Source organism: Pelophylax lessonae, assembly GCF_965119305.1.
Source record: "Pelophylax lessonae genome assembly, chromosome: 11".
Taxonomy (NCBI): Eukaryota; Metazoa; Chordata; class Amphibia; order Anura; family Ranidae; genus Pelophylax; species Pelophylax lessonae.
In genome coordinates this window covers 163348697-163374685 of record NC_138778.1, presented here as the reverse complement: position 1 = coordinate 163374685, position 25989 = coordinate 163348697, and the positions used below count along the sequence as shown (strand labels likewise).

Here is a 25989-nt window from a genome sequence, read left to right as displayed (position 1 = left end):
CTTTTTTGGGTCCGCACCAGAATCTGATAGTATGGGTATTCACACCTGCACACCTCGGTCCGATTCATGTCTGAACTGACAGTTCCCATTGCAACATGCAAACTGATCTGGAGGTGTCCTTAACCATGTATTGACACCCCAGCGATTTGCATATGGCAGTGTGAGTTGCCTGTGAGTTAAATATGATGCGGTAACCCGCAGTGGATTCGCAGGGTTCCCGCATTGCATACATGTGAACCGGGACAAAATGTTAAAGTCATAAATAGGAGGAACACAGGATTCATGTGCTCATTACTGGCAGAACAGAGGTCTGTCGTGTTTACAACGGCAGACCGTATAAGTACATCGGCTGGTCAGCAAGCGGTTAAAGTGGTTCCCATCCACCTTCTAGCTCCTATACTAACTACTCTGTAGAAGAAATATGCCTTTACCTACCTATTCTCATGGTGCTCCAGTCACGTGAACGTTCCCAGTGGCAAGCTTCAGGGGAGAGTTGGGTGTGCCCCATAGTAAGCCTATGGGTGACGTCACTGCCCAGGCATTGTCAGAGCTCTCTCCTTTCCCCTAAAGCTGGTTTCTAGTTGCCGGGTAGATCACATGATCAGGCTGGAGTGCTCTGGGAATAGGTAAGTATATGCATCTTCCTTTCACAGGTAATTAGTATAGGCTTTAGAAGGTAGGAGGGAGCAATTTTAAACATATTTAGTTCTAGGCAAAACTTCTACTTTGTGGCAAGATCAACAGGTATTTTTTGTATTTACTAAAAATTTTGTTAGCTTGGGAAAAAAGAAGCCAGCACATCTAAGAACCGTATACTGCAATATATTGCATTTTGTTCTTGTATTTAGTTATCATTTAAATGTAGGTAAAGCGTTTGTTACCCCCAACATTTCATATACCTGATATGAGCCTGATGTACCATGTACTTTGTATGAGAAAGTCTCCTGTTCTCTTTGTATTGCTTCCTTTATGGGAAACCACTGGTGTTCCTGCTAGTCCCCTTGCTTTCCTGTTAAAAAATGACCACACTAAGCAAGTGAGCACAGCGTGGTCAGTTCTCTATCTATGCTGGGAACTCAGCCTGCTCTCTTCCAATGATCAGGCTTTTCCTGACACACCCCCCCCCCCCCGCAAAGCCAATCACTGGGAAGCTCAGTGTGTTGCTGCTCCCCCCCCCTCCCCCCAGCTCTTATGCAGCTTAGAACAGAGGGACTGTGATCACTAAAAAAGAATAAAAAAATATAAATATCTTTTTTCCATCTATACATAAATGTTTTGCATTTAATTTTTACTGTAAACTAGATTGGTTGTTTTACAAAGTGATTGTTTAAAATTACTTTAATGTAAGCTAAATGTATTTGTTGGCAAGGGACTATTTATTTTTTTCACAGTTATAATAATCAATATGATCAATCTGACTCTTTGTTCTTTTAGCAGGTTATTGACATCCGAAGGTTGGCCACATTTATTAAACATATTAACTGCTTGTTTGTTCTACTGAGACACAATCACCAACAATCTTGATTTTCCTGTTCTTCAGCAACACATCCTGGAGTCTGTGACTTATAGCAAAGAGCCAAAAGGCTACATGACTTCTGAAAGATTGAACTCATTTTGTCACAGTAGGTATCAAAATTCTTCATCTGCCTTATCTTGTGTGCACCCTTCTTCAGCTTCTACTGGAAAACGTTATAGCTGGTGTGACCACCACAGCATTCTGCACCTTCATATGTCTATATGTCTGTTCAACTCTATCTAAAACTGAATTGCCTTAAAAAATAATAGTCACGCCTCCTCTATGCAGGTCTGTATTTGCCTGAAGCTGTGAGCATATTGTAATCTTAATGCCATTATGACGTAGGCAAGGTGAGAGAGAGGGCCTGCAGAACAACATTCTAAGGAAAGAGGAGCTTGTTCCTCTAAATTTCTAGCCAACATGTAAAGAGGAGGCCAACGACTGCAGCATTTCTGTAAGAATTAACTCATGCTGTCGAAGCAGGTGACATATTTTCATATCCCGGGCTGAAAATCTTAGGGAGGAAGTCAGTTGAATGTGCCCCTCCCACTGCGCTTTGTATACACATATAGATATATGTTTGTGAAGAAGACAACAATCATAGTTTGCTTTCTAACTTTTTGTTTTCTGCACATTCTTTGAATCAGAGCAAGCCCACAAATACATCCACCATGGCTTTCTATGGAGTTTCATATCCTTACTCTGATGAAAGCAGACATGGATCTAGCTTTGGTGGAGGCCTTGGTGGAGGCTTTAGTGGTGGATCCAGCGGTGGTTTTTCCTTCAGCTCTTCTGCTGCCTACGGAGGAGCACAATCCATCGGCTTTGGTGGATATGCTGGAAGTGATAAACATACCATGCAAAACCTCAACGACCGCCTGGCTGCCTACCTAGAAAAAGTCAGGGCCCTGGAAGCAGCCAACACTGAGCTGGAGATCAAGATTCGTGAGTGGTATGAGAAGCAAGGTGGTTTTGGAGCCGGCACTACAGCCAGTGATTATAGCAAATATTACAACACGATCAATGACTTAAAGAGCAAGGTAGGTTGCAGATTTTTTTGCTAAATGTACTTCTACCGATAAGCATATAGCTAAGCTGATGTGTCTACAAAGCAACTAAGACTTGCTAAAAAAACAAAATTTGCAAATAGTACATTGTAGAAATGTACAGCAGGCTTACTGGGTAATGTAATGAAGAAAACTGAAAAGAATGGAATGCTGAGCTGAACATTTTGTAAGATACAGGAGATACCTGTTCAGAGTTGTGTCTACCTCTCCTTTGCGATAATAAGCAATGCTTTAAAAGACATCTTGGTTCCAAAGAACATAAGAAAAACCTAACTGACAAAACAAAATAATTATTGAATAAATTATTGACAACAATTATATGATTTTTTTTTTCCAAAGTTTATGATTGCTGAGAGCTTTTCTAATAAAAATGTCAGGAAGATGTATTTGGATTTACAGGTGAACAGAACATTTAAATTGAAATGCCAGAAGCTATGGGTTGGCCCAGAGTTTGCATCAATTAAATCCATATAGAAATGTTTACAGCACTGGTTGGTTTTACAGCAATGGTGGTTTATTAGAGCAAACTTTCCAAACATAAATAGTTTAAACTATTTCCAGACACCAATGTTATAAATCATTACATCTAAAATACATACATAGCACCCTACAGGTAGGTGCTAGGTAAATGCATAGTGGGCCTTGTCTGCCTAACAGCAGGGCCATGTTTCTTTTTTGCTAGGTAGGTTGTCATGGTTTCCAAGTGTGTCTCCTGAGAGGGGAGTCTCCCCACTGGCTCTATTAGAGGCTTCTGTATAGGGCAGTGGAGGAAACCCAATCAGGGGACACATCCAAGCCTGTAACTATCCCAGAAGGCAGAGTATGCTGCAAAGGATTCTGGGAGTAGGTATACATTTGGGGGAAGTGCGTGGCGCGGTGACTTTGGTGGGAGCAGAGTCCCAGGAGGGAGAGAACGGCTGTCTCTCCTCCTGTCTGAGGAAGCGGATGTATCGGGGTGTCACCTGAGAATCCGGAGAGTGCTGAGTTGAGCTGAGGGGATCCGGTGTGCCGAGAACCAACAGAGAGCGAGAAGGGTCGAGTCCCAGGAAAGCCTACACAGGTTGTGAGTACTGAGGATTGCCCCTGGGGGTCTGCCTGAAGAGTTAGAGGAGACCACTCCGGAGGAGGTTCTGGGATCCAGTGTCAGCTAGCTGTAAAGGGGGTACCTAGGTTGAGGACCCTGAAGTAACAGAGGGGGTACATAGTCAGTGGACCCTGAAGAGTTAATAGTGTAAAGGGGCGTTTTGGGCCCTGAATTGTGCAGAGTACTAGTTGAGAGTTGCAGCTATAGAGTCATTCATGGCAAGCTACCTCAAGCCAGTGCCAGACTGGAGAGAGTGGTCAGTGACTTTGCAGTGCAGCAGTGTCAGTAGTTCTATGCTCCACAGTCCGGAGTCTTCTGGACCTAGAGTCGAGCATTCAGCACTTCTATCAAGTTACAGTGTGTTCTAAGCGTCAGTAAGCGCTGGCTAGCGTCGGCTGGCGTCAACGCAGCGTTAACAGACATTTTCTGGATAAAGTCCCAAATTGTATCTTGTTGAGCCTAAAGGAGTATCCCACGCATTCCCTTCTCCGATCCCCTTTATCTACAATAAAACCACAAAACCAAGATGCGGGAGTTGTCAATGTCTCAGTTCTCACACCCAGGGTTGCAGCTCACATGGGCTGGAGAGGTAACCGGTAACAATGGCAGACCCACATCAGGCTCAATGCCTGGAAAACCTGCTACACTTTAGACGTTAAACAAAGGTCTTTTGTTTTTCAGATCCTGGCTGCCAAATTTGAAAACTCTGGCATTGAACTGCGGATTGATAATGCCAGAATGGCTGTTGATGACTTCGGGCAAAAGTAGGTGATATTTTTATTGTAATTTAAAAGTAATAATACATAATATTGAGTTTGGAACAAGAATCATTCAAGGTTCAAAAATCCCATATAATACAAAGGAAAGTGAAACCTGAATTAAAGATGAACTCCAGGCAAATTTAAATACCTATTCTGGAGGTGGGAAAACAATTTGCGGTTTTGTCCATCCAATCATGAGATGTACACAACAACCCTGCCACAACCTGGCAGCTGACATTTCTCTGATGCAGTTAGACAACACAGATAGGTCACCTCCCCATCCCCAGCCTGTGATTGGATAGTGAATGAGTAGAAACAAACTGGGTAGTTCCTCTCCCTGCGTTCTCCTCCTTTCAACACAGTCCAAATCCTGATAGAATTGTACATCATTACAACACAATACATCTCCTATGTAAAGTTTGACTCCACAAAAGTTTGAGAAACTTTTTTTGATCGTTAACATTAAAAATTTGTAGCACCCTCCTAGATAGGTGCTAGGTTAAAAGCATTGTTATGCTCCATCTGCTTATCAGGGGAGCCTGATCTGTTAGTTATGCCTGTTACATGTGTCCAGGTGCGAGTCACTTCGTCTTAAGGAGTGTCCCCACTGTATCCAATAGGGGAGCCTGTTGGACATTGGAGGAAACCTGGCCAGTGGCAAACGGGCTTTTGTGGCAGTCCCAGTGGGAGGGCACCACTGCAGAGCATCCTGGGATTGACCAAAAAAAAGCCAAGGGCACATGTGACAGGGCGTCTTTGGCAGGAAGCAGAGTCCCAGTAGGAGGGTGACGGCTCTCTCTCCTCCTGCAGCCCAAGGAAAGTGATCATGGGCAATCCACCTGGTGATCCAAGTGTGAAGCTGAACCTTGAGAGTCCTAGAGATCTGACGGTAGAGCTGCAGACAGAAGTCAACTGGGAAAAACAGTGTCCGTGAGTACCAGGGGGCTTGCCAAGGTGTCTGCCCAGGAAGAGGGACCACTCCAGTAGGTCAAACGACAGAAGGTCAGCTCACACAGTAAGCAAGAGTAAAGGGGGTGCCATATAGATTCCTGAAGAGTAAGGGTAAAAGGGGGTACCAAGCGGGGCCCTGAAGAGTAATTCACTATACAGTTCACTTATCCAGTATTCACTACAGTGGCAAGGTGAAGCACTCAACATGTATATTAAAAAAGAATAGCGCGCAAATGCAAAAGAAATTACTACCAAATCTGAAGAGAGTCCATAAATAAAAATGGGGGTTTGGTCCCACCATATGGCCATATCGTGCTCAAGCCCACTACTGCGTCAAAGTACCCCATTATCAGTGGGTCCTACACTATCCATGAAAAAGAGATGAATCCAGCCCTTCTAACCCTTGGAGATAACACTCCTTGCTGGGGAAGATGTGCAAATGCACTACAGGGGACTCCTCCTATATTCACTTGATGGTGGACACTGATTGAGTACAGGTGTGTGTGGGGGGTGGGGAGCCAAACCCCCATTTTTATTTATGGACTCTCTTCAGATTTGGTAGTAATTTCTTTTGCATTTGCGCGCTATTCTTTTTTAATATACATGTCTTTTGGTTCATAGCTGCAGCAGCTTTGGAAATACATGGGTATGCTCCCCCAAATTTTTTGCCTGTTTATTATGTATTCGGTCTGACCAGACTATCGAGGTTGAGCAGCCCTCCCCACCCCCCACACACACCTGTACTCAATCAGTGTCCACCATCAAGTGAATATAGGAGGAGTCCCCTGTAGTGCATTTGCACATCTTCCCCAGCAAGGAGTGTTATCTCCAAGGGTTAGAAGGGCTGGATTCATCTCTTTTTCATGGATAGTGTAGGACCCACTGATAATGGGGTACTTTGACGCAGTAGTGGGCTTGAGCACGATATGGCCATATGGTGGGACCAAACCCCCATTTTTATTTATGGACTCTCTTCAGATTTGGTAGTAATTTCTTTTGCATTTGCGCGCTATTCTTTTTTAATATACATGTCTTTTGGTTCATAGCTGCAGCAGCTTTGGAAATACATGGGTATGCTCCCCCAAATTTTTTGCCTGTTTATGAAGCACTCAACATAGCTAGAAGTCCTCAAGTTGTGCATAGTTCATCCAGTTGGAGTATCCCACTCATCCCTTCTCCCTTCCCAAGTTCTACAATAAAAACAACAAAAACCAAATCTCCTGGACTGTTTTCTCACTGAGCCAAACACTTAAAGCGCTAAGAATTGATAAGTTGTTGCTATGGGTAACCCAGGGGAATCCGCTTCAAGCAGCTCCCAAGGGAGTAGTGCTACAAATGGATTCTGTATCATTCTTCAGGCTAAAATATAAATAAATATCAGACAAAATATAATTTGCACAGTGCAGTAAAATGATAGCTTTTTGCATTGCCTTATTGGAAAATAAATAGTCAGAAAACTATGAGATGTGTCCTTTTCTAAATAATTATATATTTTTTTTTTTCCTAAGGACGGAGATTGAGTTATCTCACCGCAAGCATGTAGAAGCTGATATTAATGCCCTCCACAAAGTCTTGGATGAGCTGTCATTGTCTAGAAGTGACCTTGAATTCCAAGTGGATAGCATTTCAGAAGAGCTGGCCTACCTCAGCAAGAATCATGAGGAGGTAAGAAACACAGATGCTTGCCAAAAAAACAATTTATGTAAATAATTAGGGTTGACAATGGAGTCACCAAATCTCAGATAACCTTTTAAACGAATGATGCAATGCTGTGGGTCACACTTAGAGCGTTAAGTGCATTGATGTCACGCGTTGAATATTGTATTTTAGCCTACAAAAGTATGTGGAGGTTCCTGCAGAGGCCCAAATTGGCCAAGGTGGGCCTATATCCAATATGTGAATCGTGTTGTGGGCAGTTGCTTGGCTGCCATGTACAAAGCTTAGTTCTATTAGAGTCTAACTATGCACTTTCCATTGAGTTCAGAGTTCTGAACTGTTTTTGCTACACAATCCAGGGTGGACTTAAAGGTTGTTTTTATTAAATCTTTAGTGCTTTGCTGTGGCTAATCCAGTGCAGACTTTACAAAAATGTAACAAAAATGTAAATTGAAGCCTCACACCACTATCACAAAAGAGTTTATTCCAATAAAGGTCAAGGGGGAAATCAAGTGAGTTTCCAATACATTTTTAGGGGTCCAAAATGAGTAATCAGGGCTTGAGCTTAAAAATAATAAAAATGGATTAGAAGTTTACTGGATCTTTAAAAGAGAAGTTTGGGAATTTTTTTTTTTAGAACTCATACTTACCTAGGTGGATGCAGTATCGGTCCCTCTCCGGCTCTGAGACTGAGATTTGAGGGATCAAACACTGCTGATCACTCAGTTCTCAGTGCTCCATGGGCAGTGATCTGGTAATTGACAGTCACAGCTGTCTGCTCTGCCCCCACCCCACCCCCTGCACTCACTGGAGTTGATCTGTGACTTCAGCCCGCTGACGGCTGAAAACAGGCAGAAAATGGGTAGAATGGACTGCATTCCTGTGAACCACAGTGGAGATGTACAGCCAAATGAGTTTTGGCTGTACTTCTCCTTTAATGGTATTTCTTCCAGTGTGATTACAAGCACGGATCTTGTCAGCAGTTGATCCTGCTGGCAAATGATGACACTGGAAAATATATCAATTAACTTCTAGTTCATTTATATTGTTTTTAATCTCAAGGCCTGATGAAGGTCTTTGACATCTACCCTTAACCAAATCTCCTATGTCAACATCAAAACCTTACAAGATAGCAGTACCAAGAAGATAACCTTATGGGTATGGTGGGTTTTTTTCCACGTGCCTAAAGCAGAAAAAGTGTGTTAGTTACACGGACGGTAACACTCTCTGCCTCCAGAAGCAAAATTGCTGGAATTTTTTTTCTACCTATCCCTTGTATCCAGCCTAGGTCAGAATGACGTGTACCTGGTCTTACAGCTCCTAGAATACTTACATAACATCTCCCACATTACATCTCCCATGTGGTTGCAGGATTGGCAAACAGAGTGGCCAGGGGATCGGACATAGGGCAGCTCTGGCGCATAATCGGAGCTCAGTGCCTGTACTCATAAGAGGTAGCAAGCTGACCCAATAACACAAGAAGAGTTTGCGCTAACATGAAAAAATACAGCAACAGGAAAGATTCCGGGACCTGATAGGTTTACTATCCAATACTATAAAAGATTCAAAGAACAACTGGAACCAAAATAATGTACATATATAAATGGGTTAGGAGATGGAAAAGAGATAAGAAAGAAATCACTAGAGGCCCATATTACAGTGATACCTAAGGAGGGGGAAGACACCACTTTGTGTTCCAGTAGCACTGTTATATGTTGAAATAAAATTATATGCAAAAGTATTGGCGACTAGAGTAAAAGAGCTGATGCCCGAGTGGATTCATACTGAACAAACCAGATTTATTCCAGGGAGGGAAGGTAAGGATAATAGGATGAAAACCCTGCTCCTAATACAAAAACTGAGAGGTGGAAGGACCCCAGCACTACTCCTGTCAATCGATGCCAAAAAGGCATTTGACAGGGTAGACTAGGGATTTACAATGAGGGTTGGGATGGGGCCAAATATGATCCAATGGATAAAAACATTATATAATCATCTAACAGCATCAGTAAAGGTTAATGGGATCCTGTGGACACCGTTTGAAATGCATAACGGAACAAGACAAGGATGTCCACTCTCCCCCCTTCTGTTTGTGCTGTCTTTGGCGCCATTATTGGCTACCATACGAAATAGCACAGACATAGGATAGGTGAGGATCGGAGATGAAGAACACAAAGTAACGGCATATACCAATGATATCCTGTTTTATGTTACCAACCCGAGAATAACATTGCCAAACTTAATAAAAGAAAGGAAAAGGTATGGAGAACTTTCAAATTTAAAGATTAATTCTGTAAAATCTGAAATTTTGAACATAAATATGAATAAAAAAGAACTAACTCTACAAAAAGAATTCCAATTTTCCCAGGGACAAAAAGAACTAAAAAATATTGGGAAAAAATGAATACCGTCATTAGAAAACTTATATCAAGAAATGATATACCATTATTACTGAAAGAAGTTAAAACAGAAATGAAAAAAACAAAACAAAATACCACTCTCTTGAGTAGGACAAATAAATATGGTAAACATGGTGATAGTTCCGAAAATCCTCTATAAATTTCAGATGCTGCCAATATTTCTACCACAGACTTATTTTAAAATTCTAAATACAATGATATTAAAATACATATGGCAAAATAGGAAACCAAGAATACAGCTCCCAGTGCTAAGTAATGATAAAACACAGGGGGGGGGGGGGGGTGTAGCTGCGCTGGATTTTAAAAGGTATTATAATGCTGTAGTATTAGCACGAATGGTGGAATGGACAAAAATAAGAAGTGATAAGCAATGGGTGAAAATAGAAAACATATTGGGGGAGAATTACTAAAACCAGAGAGTGCCAAATGTGGAGCAGCTGTGTATACAAACCAATCAGCTTCCAGGTTTTATTGTCAAAGCTTAATTGAACAAGCTGAAGTTAGAAGCTGATTAGCTACAATGCACAGCTGCACCACATTTTGCACTCTCCAGTTTTAGTAAATCACCCCCATTGAGTAATACACGTTTAAGCAATAATATTTGGGTACCACAACAATACAGAAAACTAGATGTAAATACACACGATTTGACTAGAAATGTATTTAGGGATTGGGATCTAATTTCTAAACAAACAAAATGGGAATATAACTAACCGTTAATTTCATTATCTGGGACAAATTATTTTTTACCAGGTATGAAGACACAATTTGGTGACTGGATTATAGATACAAATGCACAGACAAAGGATATAATGAAAGAAGGAAAGATTTGTTCAAATCAAGAAATAAAACACAAAAGGGAATTAATGATATTGAACAAATGGTGGTATTTTCAGTTAGGACACTTTCTGATAACACTACCTCAACCTATTAGAGAAGAGAAATATTTGTTTCCAAAAGAACATCGATGTAGCCAACAGAGGAATATAAAGCATTGTATTTCACGGATCTATAAAATTCTCACGCTAACCCAGAGCCAAGGGTACAGCCATACGTTGACGAATGGTGAAAAGAATTGGGACACCTTGATGGGAAACAAATATGTAAAGAGTTGTCTATAATACAGCAGTTATAAGTACGGTAGAGATGAATTATAAATGTCTGTCCAGATCAGTGGTGGGATTCAAAAATTTTAGTAACCAGTTCCGACTTTCCCAGCAGAATGACCAGCATGCCCCCTTTCAATGCACAGTGACCAGCGTTCCCCCTTTCAATGCAGAGAGACCAGCGTGCCCCCTTTCAATGCACAGTGACCAGCGTGCCCCCTTTCAATGCACAGTGACCAGTGTACATGCCCCCTTCAATGCACAGTGACCAGAGTGCCCCCTTTCAATGCAGAGAGACCAGCGTGCCCCCTTTCAATGCAGTGACCAGTGTACATGCCCCCTTCAATGCACAGTGACCAGAGTGCCCCCTTTCAATGCAGAGAGACCAGCGTGCCCCCTTTCAATGCAGTGACCAGTGTACATGCCCCCTTTAATGCACAGTGACCAGCGTGCCCCCCTTTCAATGCACAGTGACCAGCGTGCCCCCCTTTCAATGCAGAGAGACCAGCGTGCCCCCCTTTCAATGCACAGTGACCACAGCATTGCCCCCAATGATTGCAGAGTGCCAGCCACAGCATTGCCCCCAATGATTGCACAGTGCCAGCCACAGCATTGCCCCCAATGATTGCAGAGTGCCAGCCACAGCATTGCCCCCAATGATTGCAGAGTGCCAGCCACAGCATTGCCCCTAATGATTGCAGAGTGCCAGCCACAGCATTGCCCCTAATGATTGCAGAGTGCCAGCCAGAGTATTGCCCCCAATTGCAGAGCACCAGCCACAGCATTGCCCCCAATTGCAGAGTGCCAGCCCCAGCATTGCCCCAAATTGCAGAGCGCCGGCCAGAGTATTGCCCCCAATTGCAGAGCGCCAGCCACAGCATTGCCCCCAATTGCAGAGCGCCAGCCACAGCATTGCCCCCAATTGCAGAGTGCCAGCCACAACATTGCCCCCAATTGCAGAGCGCCAGCCACAACATTGCCCCCAATTGCAGAGTGCCAGCCAGAGTATTGCCCCCAATTGCAGAGTGCCAGCCAGAGCATTGCCCCAAATTGCAGAGCGCCAGCCAGAGTATTGCCCCCAATTGCAGAGCGCCAGCCACAACATTGCCCCCAATTGCAGAGTGCCAGCCAGAGCATTGCCCCAAATTGCAGAGCGCCAGCCAGAGTATTGCCCCCAATTGCAGAGCGCCAGCCACAGCATTGCCCCAAATTGCAGAGCGCCAGCCAGAGTATTGCCCCAAATTGCAGAGTGCCAGCCACAACATTGCCCCCAATTGCAGAGCGCCAGCCACAACATTGCCCCCAATTGCAGAGTGCCAGCGATCCCCCCCCGGCGAGACCCATGCACTTACCTCATGGACGGTCTCGCAGTCGGCTCCCCGCGTCTCCGAGTCCTCCCGCGGCGCCTCCTCCTCGTCCAATGGCACGGTGTTTGCCTTTCGGCCAATCAGGAAGCGGGAGGACCCGCTCCCTGATTGGCCAGGAGGAGGATCATGTGACAATAGCTAATTCTCATTCGCTATTGTCACAGAATGGGCAGGGAGGAGCGCACTGCTCCGCCCCCCGGCCGCCACGTCTGTCCGAGCGCGGGACATTCAATTGTCCTGCGCTTCCTCAGACGCGCAGAGGGATTCAGCCGGTTCTGCGAACTTGCAGAAAGTTAGCAACCGGTTCTATGGAACCGGTGCGAACCGGCTGAATCCCACCACTGGTCCAGATGGTATATAACGCCCGACAAAGCACAAAAATGTAAATCAGAGAAATCCCCACTTTGTTGGAGAGGATGCAACTGGAAGGGTCCCATGGCTCATATATGGTGGGAGTGCCCAGAAATTTGGGACTATTGGCAGGAGGTGCAGCAATATATAAGAGCAATTATGGATATGGAAATAGCAGATGATCCATGGGTCTGCCACTTTCATAATACAAAAAGTACAATAAAGCAAAATAAGAACACGGTAGTACCTTACTTAATAAATGCAGCAAAAGGAGTAATACCAAAAAAGTGGCTAGAACCAGAAAGTTTGAAAGAATATAATATATTCATAAAATTGAATATTTGAGTAGTAGTAGAGAGGCTCAAATAGAGAAATTCTCCAGTGTTTGGGGAAGATGGGTGGTATTTAAGAGAATCAAGAAATATGCAGAGCTATGGGGTGAATAAGAGAAGGAGGAGGGGGAAGAGGAGAACGAGGAAGGAAACATAAAAATAATAAAAGGAAGAGGGGTAATTGGCATAAAGGGGAAGAGGAGGTGATGGGCATTAATGTATATTGATGTTTGAATATATGAATTTTGTATTATTGTCAATTTTATATAAAAAAAAAACAAACAAAGCGAAAGTAAAAAAAAAAAAAGAAGAAATAGCCAGCTGAAGTTGACCAAGATGGCGGCACGGGACCCGCTGTATGGCACCTGAACAGTGGATCGCAATGGTACAATGATGGATTTGTTGGGTGGGTAAGTATGTGTTTTGAAGAGAATCCAGGACTACAGTTAAGAGGGAAGAAACATGGGGTGGGGGGAGGAGTTGAGGACCATTTTACTTTGCTTCACTATAATCAGAACACCCTATTGTTATACTGGTTTCTAGTGAGTTGACCAACATGAATGTTAATATCACGACAGTATTATATGAAAGCACGCCTCTCTTTACTAAAGAAATAACATTCTGCTTTTGGAACTTGGTACTCACGATCTCATGGCTATGACAATTTTTTATTTGGAACTTGAATCTGATTGGACACTAGTGGCTACAGCTCCAATTTTATTTGCTTTGTTCTTTATAAACATCCCAAGCAATGTCTCTTTAGCATCAACTTCAAGAATGACCGTTTTGAACATTTGGAATCAGAAACGTTCATTTTTAATGTGGGTTTTTTACAAATGTCTTAGGAGATGCATGTTGCAAGAAGCAGTTCGGCAGGCCAGGTCGATGTACAAATGAATGCTGCTCCAGGAATAAATCTCACTATAGTCCTGAATGATATGAGGGCCAACTATGAAGCTCTGGCTGAGAAGAACAGAACAGATGCTGAGGCTTGGTTTGCGCAGAAGGTAAGATGGAATCTTAAAGGTTATACACCAGCAAATATATCCATATATGGGCAAATATATATTTTGCTTGATTTTGTTTTACGTGTAGCACCCTCCTAGCATTGGCTTCCTCTGTAGTCAGGGGAGCAGGGATTCTGTGTTCTGGTCTGTTCAGGGTTTCACAGGCTGGGAGTTTGATTGCTTCCCCTTGCTTCTAGAATAATGCCTCGTACACACACAACGATTATCGGCCGACCGATCGGCCGACTTTTGTCTAGTGTTGTTTTGTTGGTTGAAATGTGCTCTAGACTGCACACAAATTTTCTCGGCCAACAAAAAACAACTTCAGAAGTGATGTCATGTGATGGTTTACTTTCCGTGTGTTTTTTCTTCTCTGAGCATGCCCAGTCTTGCTCATCAGATTTTTGTCTGCCGAAATCTGTGCTGACTGACGGAAAATCGGCCGTTCTGTTGACGGCCAACAAAAATTTTATAGCCTGCACACCAGATTTTATTCGGCCGAAAAGTCGGAGTCGGTTGTCGAAAGCATCATACTAACAAGCCGAAAATCAGCCAATCGGACGTTGGCCGAAAATTCACGGCCAACTATCGATGCGTGTGTACGAGGCATAAGTTTCTAGAGCTTGGGGAGGGAGATTCAAAAAACCAGTCTGAATGTTTATCATGTTTCAGACAATCACTAGAGAGGAGTTTCCAGAAGAGATCTGGAAAGGTAATAAATAGTCTGAAACCTTGGAGTGCTAGAGAGTTCCAAAGCTGGGGGACTGCTGTAAAAAGCATGGGCTTTGTAGCTGTTCCTGAGGCCTCAGCGGTGTCAGGGCTGAGGGCCTGGATGGATCTCCTGAGAAGTTGGTTGTAAGACTTCACCACAAGGGATCTGGTCTGGAGAGGAACTGTCCTCCTCGCTGGACCATGCTCAGAAGAGGCCGAAACCTGACAGCTGTGAACAAAGACCCTGAATTTTTTCCTAGTGACTGTGTGCTTTTGGGGATGAAAGTGCCAGAGACCGCTCTCATAGGGTCTCAGAATTCTTTCCATCCCCCCCCTCTTCAGCAGAATCATAGAGTGATTTTGCAAGCCAGGCCTTCACATCCAACATCAGTGCCTGACCTCCACAAATGCGCTTCTGGAAGAATGGACAAACATTCCCATAGACACACTCCTACGGCGGCCTTCCCCGATAAGTAAAACCTGTTATAGCTGCAATAGGTGGGCCAACGCAATATTGAACCCTACAAACTAAGACTGGGATGGCAATAAAGTTCATGTATATGTAAAGGCACGTGTTCCAATACTTTTGACAATATAGTGTATGTCATATGTAGTGGGGATACTTTTTCACAATTATCTTTAGAGATATGTTTGGCTCAAATATTCGCAAGACAGAATGGGATTATGAATAAACAAATATTTTTAAAAGGTGTGGAACTTGAGCTGTTAGAAGGGTGTCATCAATTTGAAGGTTTGGCAGATGAATACCAGAATGACACTTTCAAGAACATCAGAGAATGACAATGGCTATTCTCTAACAAAAAAAAAAAAAAAAAAAAAACAGACCTGCCCAATGACTTTGCCAAATATCACAGCAACAATTACTTTAAAGCAAGGTTTCTCTACCAGGGTTATATGGAATCCTAGGCTTCCTCCAGAGGTCACCAGGGGAAAATAGTATCCAAAATTACACATGTAGCAAGATTCCCAGCCGTTTTGCTGGATATGGGTCCACCTGGGTTACCACTAGCAACAACAGCACATTTAAGCATGTTCTCCAAGTGTAAGCACTCAGACAATGACCAGTCCAGTATCTTTGGGTTTTTAGGTTTATTGAGAACTTGGGTGGGAGAAGGGATGAGTAGGATACTCTTCTTGCTCAACTATGCACAATATTAGAGGGACAACTGGAAAAATGCCTGCTGACGCGGACTTGACGCTGGCTGAATGCAGGTCATTGCCGGTTGGCACTAATGAAGCTGTCTGATAGCACTGAACTGACTTCTGTCACTTTCTTGTGGCACAAAGTCCTTGTAGAAGCTCCCGTAACAAGCTACTGGTACATCTGCTTAACACTTCAGGGCCCACACCGGCGCCCTCTTTACACATACACTTCTCTTCAGGGCTTAGACTCAGGCAAACCCTCTCTAAGCTTCCTCTTGGTTAGCTGGCTCCTGGATCACTCTGACCTTCTGGAGTGGCCCCCTATGCTAGGCAGACCCCTGGGCAGTTTAGTGTACTCACGACACTGCTTTCCTGGAAATTTCTGCCCCAGCAGCTCCACTCGGTTCACAGCACACTGGATCCCTCTCTGCAGCTCAGCTCAACCTTCTGTCCTCTAGGCCCACCACAAAGGACACCTTTCCTCACAATGACAGGAGGAGAGACAGCCGTCACCCTCCTCCTGGGACTCTGCTTCCCGCCAAAGACACCCTGTCATGTGCTCCCCTCAGACTTATATCCCCTCCCAGGATGCACTGCTGCAGATTCTGCCCTCTGGGATAGATACAAGCCCTGGTGTGCTATTGGTCAAGTTTCCTCCTCTCTCCAATTAGAGCCCTCATTGGACACAATGGGGAGATTCCCCAAGCTCAACAGGCACACCTGGGAACACATGACAGCCTAGCTGAACAATTAGGCCCCCCTGATAAGCAGACAGGGCTTCCCCTATGGTTTTTCTAGCACTAACCTAGGAGGGTGCTACACACACACATACTGTATACTGTATAAGTACCCTTCTTCCATCAATAAAAAAGACAGCATTGCATTTTTTATTGGTGGAAGAAGGGTATTTATATATGTGTTTAATTTTTTATACAATTTTCATTCAATATTTGAAATTTTTAAAGATATTTTGTATTCACTTAACCACTTTACCGCTGAGTACCGTAGTACTACTGCGGCAAAGTGGCTCGTTATCGTCTGACGACGTAGACCTACGTTGCCAGACTCCTCCCCCTGTAGGCGGCGCTCGCGCGCAGTCGGAGGCGCGCTCCCGCTGTTTTCATTCACAGCGGGAGTCGGGCCAGGGGAGGAGCAGCGGCGATCGCCTCTGCTCTTCCCCGATCGTCGGGGAATCCAGTTTGGAGATCCACCCGCCTGTGTAAACAGAGCGGGCGGATCTCCTAAGTGACAGGGAGTGACAGATCGGAGTGTTCAGCATAGCTGAACATCCGATCTGTCCCTGGCTCACTCAGTCACCCCCCCCCCACACGTTAGTAAGCACCAGGCATACATTAACCCCTCCCTCTCCAATAAAATTAACCCCTTCCCTGCCAGTGTCATTTTTACAGTAACAGTGCATATTTATAGCACTGATTACTGCAGTAATGTCACTGGTACCCCCAAAAGTGTCAAAAATGTCAGTCAAGGGTCCGATCTGTCCGCCGCAATGTCGCAGTCCCGCAAAAAACATCGCAGATCGCCGCCATTACGCGTTAAAAAAAAAACACCAAAAATGACAGAAATCTTTCCCATAGTTAGTAAACGCAATAACTTTTGCGCAAGCCAATCAAAATACGCTTATTGCGATTTTTTTTACCAAACATGGGTAGCAGAAAATAAATTGGCCAAAAATTTAAAAAAAAAATTGTTTTTTACATCTTTTTTGGGGGGGTATTTCATATAAAAAATGTTAAAAATATTGTTATTTTTTCAAAATAAACGCTCTTTTTTTGTTTATAGCGCAAAAAGTAAAAATCACACAGGTGATCAAATACCACCAAAAGAAAGCACTGTTTGTGGGAAAAAAAGGACGTAAATTTCGCTTGGGTACGGCGTTGTCAGTTAAAGTCGCACAGCGCCGAATCGCAAAAAGTGGCCCAGACGTAAGACAGCAAAATGCTCTAGTGGTAAAGTGGTTAATTGAACTTAGTTGTTTTTGACACACCACGTGTGTCCTGCCCTGTGAAAGCAGCTTTCCTTTGATTGGTATAGTCACCTTTTTTTCTTTTCTATTATTATATATAATGCAGGGACTGCACTGGCTTAGTGTGTTGGCATATTTCTACAGTTTAAACCAGTGATGGCGAACCTTGGCACCCCAGATGTCTTGGAACTACATTTCCCATAATGCTCAACTGCACTGCAGAGTGCATGAGCACCATGGGAAATGTAGTTCCAATCATCTGGGGTACCAAGGTTTGCCATGACTGGTTTAAACCATTTTACCTCTTTATTAGCAATAAAAACTGTCAAAAACTGGTTCTAATTATTCTCCACTGTTTCTACCCCACTGGATATTGCATGAGATAAAACAACACATGGTTTCATGAGATAAGTACTGTATACTTTGATTGAATCCTGCATGTGGTTTTAGTAGCTCCTTTTTTGTGAATTGCAAACAAATTTTTAGAAAAACACTGAGGTATTTTACTGCACATTTTAAAGAGAAAAATACTGCCTTGTGAATGGAGCCCATTGTCCCTTGTGGAGGTAGTGTTTTTGTCTATGCATTCATCTTTTTTTTTTATTATTTATAAAATGTTCCCATTTTAGAGCAGTGAACTGAAGACTGAAATTTCAGCTGGTGTGGAACAGGTGAAGACAAGCAAGACTGAAATCACTGATCTCAGACGAACCCTCAAAAGCTTTGAGCTTGAGCTACAGTCTCTGTTGGCATTGGTAAGCCAAGAAACGAATATATAATCTAAACTGTGAAGTTACATTTTCACCCATATTTATAAGCAGGCCTTGTTTTAGAAAACATGCTACATTTAACCCTTTCTCTGATAGAGACGTTTTCACATTTTTTGCAAACATGTTTAAAAAAGCATTTAAGGCCTAAATATTACATAAACCTTATATGAAACACAAGCACATATGATGCAGTATCTCATAAAAGTGAGTACACCCCTCATATTTTTGTAAATATTTTATTATTGCTTTTCATGTGACAACACTGAAGAAATGACACTTTACTACAATGTAAAGTAGTGAGTGTACAGCTTGTATAACAGTGTAAATTTTCTGTCCCCTCAAAATAACTCAACACACAGCCATTAATGTCTAAACCCCTGGCAACAAAAGTGAGTACAGCCCTAAGTGAATGTGTCCAAATTGGGCCCAAGTGTCAATATTTTGTGTGGACATCATTATTTTCCTGCCTTAACCCTCTTGGGCATGGAGTTCACCAGAGCTTCACAGGTTGCCACTGGAATCCTCTTCCACTCCTCCATGACGACATCATGGAGCTGGTGGATGTTAGAGACCTTGCGCTCCTCCACCTTTCCGTTTGAGGATGCCCCACAGATGCTCAATAGGGTTGAGGTCTGGAGACATGCTTGGCCAGTCCATCACCTTTACCCTCAGTTTCTTTAGCAAGGCAGTGGTCATCTTGGAGGTGTGTTTGGGGCCGTTATCATGTTGGAATACTGCCCTGCTGCCCAATCTCTGAAGGGAGGGGATCATGCTCTGCTTCAGTATGTCACAGTACATGTTGGCATTCATGTTTCCCTCAATGAACTGTAGCTCCCCAATGTCGGCAGCACTCATGCAGCCCCAGACCATGACACTCCCAATATCATACTTGACTGTAGGCAAGACACACTTGACTTTGTACTCCTTACTTGATGGCCGCCACACACGCTTGACACCATCTGAACCAAATAAGTTTATCTTGGTCTCATCAGATCACAGGACATGGTTCCAGTAATCCATGTCCATAGTCTGCTTGTCTTCAGCAAATTGTTTGCAAGCTTTCTTGTGCATCATCTTTAAAAGAGGCTTTCTTTTGGCACCACAGCCATGCAGATCCATTTTATGCAGTGTGTGGTGTATGGTCTGAGCACTGACAGGCTGACCCCCCATCTCTTCAACCTCTGCAGCAATGCTGGCAGCACTCATGCGTCTATTTACCAGAGACAACCTCTAGATATGACCCTGAGCATGTGCACTCAACTTCTTTGGTCAACCATGGCAAGGCCTGTTCTGAGTGGAACCTGTCCTGATAAACCGCTGTATGGTCTTGGCCACCGTGCTGCAGCTCAGTTTACGGGTCTTGGCAGTCTTCTTATAGCCTAGGCCATCTTTATGTAGAGCAACAATTCTTTTTTTTTGGATCCTCAGAGAGTTCTTTGCCATGAGGTGTCATGTTGAACTTCCAGTAAACAGTATGTGAGAGTGAGAGCGATAACACCAAATTGAACACACCTGCTCCCCATTCACACCTGAGACCTTGTAACATGAACAAGTCACATGACACCAGGGGAGGGAAAATGGCTAATTGGGCCCAATTTGGACACATTCACTTAGGGGTGTACTCACTTTTGTTGCCAGTGGTTTAGACATTAATGGCTGTGTGTTAAGTTATTTTGTGGGGACAGCAAATTTACTATGTTATAAAAGCTGTACACTCACTACTTTACATTGTAGCAAAGTGTAATTTCTTCAGTGTTGTCACATGAAAAAATATAATAAATGATTTACGAAAATGTAAGGGGTGTACTCACTATTGTGAGATACTATACATAAACATTATGTATTTTATGAAAGCAGACACCCTAGAAAATAAAATACACTAAAGTTATTTTAGAACATACACACACACACACACACACACACACACACAATAAACTACCCAATCTTTTTGTAAATAGATACTCAACATCTCAAACCTTAAATTTGCAAGCACCCGTGAAATAGCACGTTACCCTTTATTTTCCATAGGCAACCATTTAAAGCCCCCAATAGGTCATCAGTTTAGCATTACAGAGGAGGTCTGGTGCTAGAAACATTGATTTCAATCTAGCGTGCACGGCAATATATAACATGTGTATTGCAATCAACGTTTTCATGCATAGGCGCCCCCAACGCTGCATTTATGTTTGTAGATGTAGGGGTGAGCTAAAAAAAAAATGTTTTTTTTCTGGGGGGAGGGGGGATTTTATGTGCTTGCGTGTAAATGTCTCCCCTGTGCTTCACTGAATGTAATGCAATGCAGATCGCATTGCAATACATTCTTTCCAGGCCATGCTGGCTGAGGACACGGAAGTGGCGTCCAACAAGTCTACTCAGCACCCTCCCCCTCTACCCAGCGGCACACACTATCCTGGTCCTGGGCCTGCAGATGGGCAAGCTTTGCATTGTGTATAAAGGCTGTTTAATCCTGTCTCTTTAATTCTTTTCTCACTGTCTCCAAAAAATAACCTGATATTTACAGAACCGGGGGATGGGCTGCACATGCTCAGTTTGGTGTATATTGCTGGAAAGTTTTTTTTCTTGGGAGGGTGCATGTAATCAGCACAGAGCCAATCAGCATTGTCCAGACAGAGGGTCAGGGGAGAATGAAAACTCCTCCTACAAGCTTTACTAGGAACTGATAGAAGTCACAAGGCTGCTATATACTGCCGATGACAAAGGTGTTTATCCATTTATATTTACTAAAATAATTGCATTTCCATGTTCTGTGTACTGTGGGAGACCAGATATAGTGAATGCAGGTTCTGGGTTTAGTAACAAAAGCAAAACAAGCTAATGCTGCAATATTCAACTTCAATGCAGAAAGCCCCACCTCAGTACTTTTTTTTGCCACTAATGTCTTCAGTCTGATGAGCAACATTATTTATCCCACTTCCTCTTAGCCCAGGTCATCCTGGACAGGCCCCAGCCTGTGATTGGACAGTGAAAGAAAAAGAAGCACATCGATGAGCTCATTTCTCTGTCACTTTACTTTCTCTTCCTATTGTGTACTGAAGTTTCATTAAAATGTTAGGTGGGAGAGCTTGTACAAAAGGACAGACAAGGCACAACCCCCAAAGAGTCATTAATGGAAAAAACAAGATATCCCCCAGTCTCCCACTAGGGGAGACATGGTTACGTGGGGGATTTTTAGTGTGCCTAGTAAAATAGTACACAAAAAACCAATATACTTACAAACAACAATATTTATTATACACAGGTTAAAATTCGAGAGTGCAATCTAAAAGCATGTAGACAATGCAGTCAAGTTTGTTATACAGCCAACAGGGCCCAAGACGATGGTGGGATTGACGTGTTTCGCCCAAATTGGTCTTCTTCAGGATCCACTTGGTGTTCACAATATATTTACCCAAAATGGCGGAAAAAGCAGAAGGTTGATCAGGAGGCTAACTCACAGCAATTAAACCAACAGGATGACATCAAGGGAAATGCTAGTTTTCCTTATTCAGAAGAAAAGCCCAATTTATACCCCATAGGGCAGAATAATATTAAGGGACGGGTGTAAAAAATCATGTTCTTAGATGGAAACCCCACCAGCTATCCACATGGGTCACCGAAAGCGACAGCCCTGGATAAAGCCAGAATAGTACCAAATGCCGTTGGATCAGCCTGGATTATAAAAATGGCAACGCCCTTTGTCTACATGATTTTAGATTGCACTCTCAGATTTTAACCTGTGCATAATAAATATTGTTGTTTTTAGGTATATTGTTTTTCTGTGTACTATTTTGCTAGAAAAGCTAAAAATCCCCCAAATACCTGTGTCTCCCACAGTGGGAGACTTGGGGATATCTTGTTTTTTCTAGTACTGAAATGTTATACTATTAGCTGCTCAGCATGGGACCCAAAAGTTAGCAGTAATCCCTGTAGTAGCAGTGTCTGCTACAGTGGTGCCACCTTACATAGGTATCGGCCAGGTATGACACATACGTTCTTACATTTGTTCAAGCTGAACCAATGTATCTATGCTAAAATATTCAAACCTCATTTATATCTCTTAGTCCCTAACCCCTACTATTCTTTTGCACATTATTTTACTTCTGACAGCACAAAGTGCAGAGCCAAATACCCCTAACCCATAGATGTGCGCAAAGGGTGTGCCAGATGTGCCTAGGCACACCCTATTACCCCGCGTGGTGCAGATTCCCCATTTAGACCAGTGTTTGTCAAGATTTTTTTCATTTAAGGCACTCTCCAAAATTGTGGACAGTCTTGAGGCACCCCATTCTAAAATGTAATATCCTTTTCTAATGGTTTTACATAATTTAGCAACATCCACTCGTAGGACACCCAACCTTAGAGGTGATTTATTCTTTCAAAGCAAATACACTTTTGCATACTGGTACTGACTAGTAGTGATGTCGCGAACCTAAAATTCGCGGTTCGCGAACGGCGAACGCGAACATCGGCAAATGTTCGCGAACCGGCGAACCGGGCGAACCGCCATAGACTTCAATAGGCAGGCGAATTTTAAAACACACAGGGACTCTTTCTGGCCACAATAGTGATGGAAAAGTTGTTTCAAGGGGACTAACACCTGGACTGTGGCATGCCGGAGAGGGATCACGCAAAAAAAAGTTCTTAAAAATTATAATTTTTTGATAGAGAGCCAATTATTGGAAAAATTAAAAAAAAATAAAAATAAAAAATTTCTTTGGATTTAGCATCTGGGGGGTCTAAAAAGTGTACCTGTGAAGTTTCAGCTCTGTAGCATGTCCAGAACCCCTAAAAAACAGCATTTTTCTTATATTTTCAGGAATATGGCTTCTCTGCGGCTGGCTTTTTCTCTTGCAGGCATTTAGCGGGCATTTTTTTAGGCAGGCATGTCATTTTTTGTATTTAGTGTCTGGGGGGTCTAAAAAGTGTACCTGACAATTTCCAGCTCTGTAGCATGTCCAGAACCCCTAAAAAACAGCATTTTTCTTATATTTTCAGGAATATGGCTTCTCTGCGGCTGGCTTTTTCTCTTGCAGGCATTTAGCGGGCATTTTTTTAGGCAGGCATGTCATTTTTTGTATTTAGTGTCTGGGGGGTCACAAAAGTGTACCTGTCAAGTTTCAGCTCTGTAGCATGTCCAGAACCCCTAAAAAACAGCATTTTTCTTATATTTTCAGGAATACGGCTTCTCTGCGGCTGGCTTTTTCTCTTGCAGGCATTTAGCGGGCATTTTTTTAGGCAGGCATGTCATTTTTTGTATTTAGTGTCTGGGGGGTCTAAAAAGTGTACCTGTCAAGTTTCAGCTCTGTAGCATGTCCAGAACCCCTAAAAAACAGCATTTTTCTTATATTTTCAGGAATACGGCTTCTCTGCGGCTGTCTTTTTCTCTTGCAGGCATTTATCGGGCATTTTTTTAGGCAGGCATGTCATTTTTTGTATTTAGTGTCTGGGGGGTCACAAAAGTGTACCTGTCAAGTTTCAGCTCTGTAGCATGTCCAGAACCCCTAAAAAACAGCATTTTTCTTATATTTTCAGGAATACGGCTTCTCTGCGGCTGTCTTTTTCTCTTGCAGGCATTTATCGGGCATTTTTTTAGGCAGGCATGTCATTTTTTGTATTTAGTGTCTGGGGGGTCTAAAAAGTGTACCTGTCAAGTTTCAGCTCTGTAGCATGTCCAGAACCCCTAAAAAACAGCATTTTTCTTATATTTTCAGGAATACGGCTTCTCTGCGGCTGTCTTTTTCTCTTGCAGGCATTTATCGGGCATTTTTTTAGGTAGGCATGTCATTTTTTGTATTTAGTGTCTGGGGGGTCACAAAAGTGTACCTGTCAAGTTTCAGCTCTGTAGCATGTCCAGAACCCCTAAAAAACAGCATTTTTCTTATATTTTCAGGAATACGGCTTCTCTGCGGCTGGCTTTTTCTCTTGCAGGCATTTATCGGGCATTTTTTTAGGCAGGCATGTCATTTTTTGTATTTAGTGTCTGGGGGGTCACAAAAGTGTACCTGTCAAGTTTCAGCTCTGTAGCATGTCCAGAACCCCTAAAAAACAGCATTTTTCTTATATTTTCAGGAATACGGCTTCTCTGCGGCTGTCTTTTTCTCTTGCAGGCATTTATCGGGCATTTTTTTAGGCAGGCATGTCATTTTTTGTATTTAGTGTCTGGGGGGTCTAAAAAGTGTACCTGTCAAGTTTCAGCTCTGTAGCATGTCCAGAACCCCTAAAAAACAGCATTTTTCTTATATTTTCAGGAATACGGCTTCTCTGCGGCTGGCTTTTTCTCTTGCAGGCATTTATCGGGCATTTTTTTAGGCAGGCATGTCATTTTTTGTATTTAGTGTCTGGGGGGTCACAAAAGTGTACCTGTCAAGTTTCAGCTCTGTAGCATGTCCAGAACCCCTAAAAAACAGCATTTTTCTTATATTTTCAGGAATACGGCTTCTCTGCGGCTGTCTTTTTCTCTTGCAGGCATTTATCGGGCATTTTTTTAGGCAGGCATGTCATTTTTTGTATTTAGTGTCTGGGGGGTCACAAAAGTGTACCTGTCAAGTTTCAGCTCTGTAGCATGTCCAGAACCCCTAAAAAACAGCATTTTTCTTATATTTTCAGGAATACGGCTTCTCTGCGGCTGGCTTTTTCTCTTGCAGGCATTTATCGGGCATTTTTTTAGGCAGGCATGTCATTTTTTGTATTTAGTGTCTGGGGGGTCACAAAAGTGTACCTGTCAAGTTTCAGCTCTGTAGCATGTCCAGAACCCCTAAAAAACAGCATTTTTCTTATATTTTCAGGAATACGGCTTCTCTGCGGCTGTCTTTTTCTCTTGCAGGCATTTATCGGGCATTTTTTTAGGCAGGCATGTCATTTTTTGTATTTAGTGTCTGGGGGGTCTAAAAAGTGTACCTGTCAAGTTTCAGCTCTGTAGCATGTCCAGAACCCCTAAAAAACAGCATTTTTCTTATATTTTCAGGAATACGGCTTCTCTGCGGCTGTCTTTTTCTCTTGCAGGCATTTATCGGGCATTTTTTTAGGCAGGCATGTCATTTTTTGTATTTAGTGTCTGGGGGGTCTAAAAAGTGTACCTGTCAAGTTTCAGCTCTGTAGTATGTCCACAACCCAAAAAAAAAGCTGAAATATGATATGCCAAGGCAAACATGCCTATCAGTTGAGCTATGACACAGACAACACTGCACACATGGGGAAATATGTAAAACAAAAAACAGGAAAAGGAAATTAGGTGACGGTCACAAAACATGATATTGTGATTGGCCAAATAAAAAGTCACCTCGCGATGAGGTCGCGCCAAAGTCGCGCTAAGTCGCGCCAAAGTCGCACTGGAAGCGACGCTACTTTAGTGGTAGCGGCAGTGTAAACCAGCACTAAAACATCCAGTGTGTGAATACGATCAGGTATGATGTTTTATCGGTCAAGTAGTGTAAGGGTTACGCCCGTCGCCCGCTTCACAGTGACAGACCAAACTCTGACAGACCAAACTCCCCGTTTAACAGTCAGTCAGTCCATTTGCACAACCGCAAACTCCCAATTTGCACAAGGTTGGATACCAAGCTAGCCATGTCCCGTTCCTTGTCCTCACTGACATCATTGAAGGTCTCTTCCTCCACCCAGCCACATACAACACCAAGGGTCCCCGAAAGGTGAGAACAAGCCCCCTGGGACGCCTGCTGTGGCTGGTATTCCACCTCCTCAAAGCCACCTTCCTCCTCTGACTTCTCTTCTTCAGACTCCTC

General features: G+C 43.1%; 1 protein-coding gene across 1 annotated transcript in view; it reads left to right on the top strand.

Moving 5' to 3' along the window:
* LOC309567461 (uncharacterized protein) overlaps nucleotides 1-25989 on the top strand; it is a gene marked incomplete at its 5' end in the record, with an annotated part of 127977 nt that overhangs the window by 19637 nt on the left and 82351 nt on the right. Inside the window, 5 exons of the mRNA XM_082272850.1 lie at nucleotides 2164-2556; nucleotides 4349-4431; nucleotides 6888-7044; nucleotides 13457-13618; nucleotides 18107-18232. Of these exons, the coding sequence (XP_082128976.1) occupies nucleotides 2164-2556; nucleotides 4349-4431; nucleotides 6888-7044; nucleotides 13457-13618; nucleotides 18107-18232 (921 nt within the window). The remainder of the gene's footprint in view (nucleotides 1-2163; nucleotides 2557-4348; nucleotides 4432-6887; nucleotides 7045-13456; nucleotides 13619-18106; nucleotides 18233-25989) is intronic.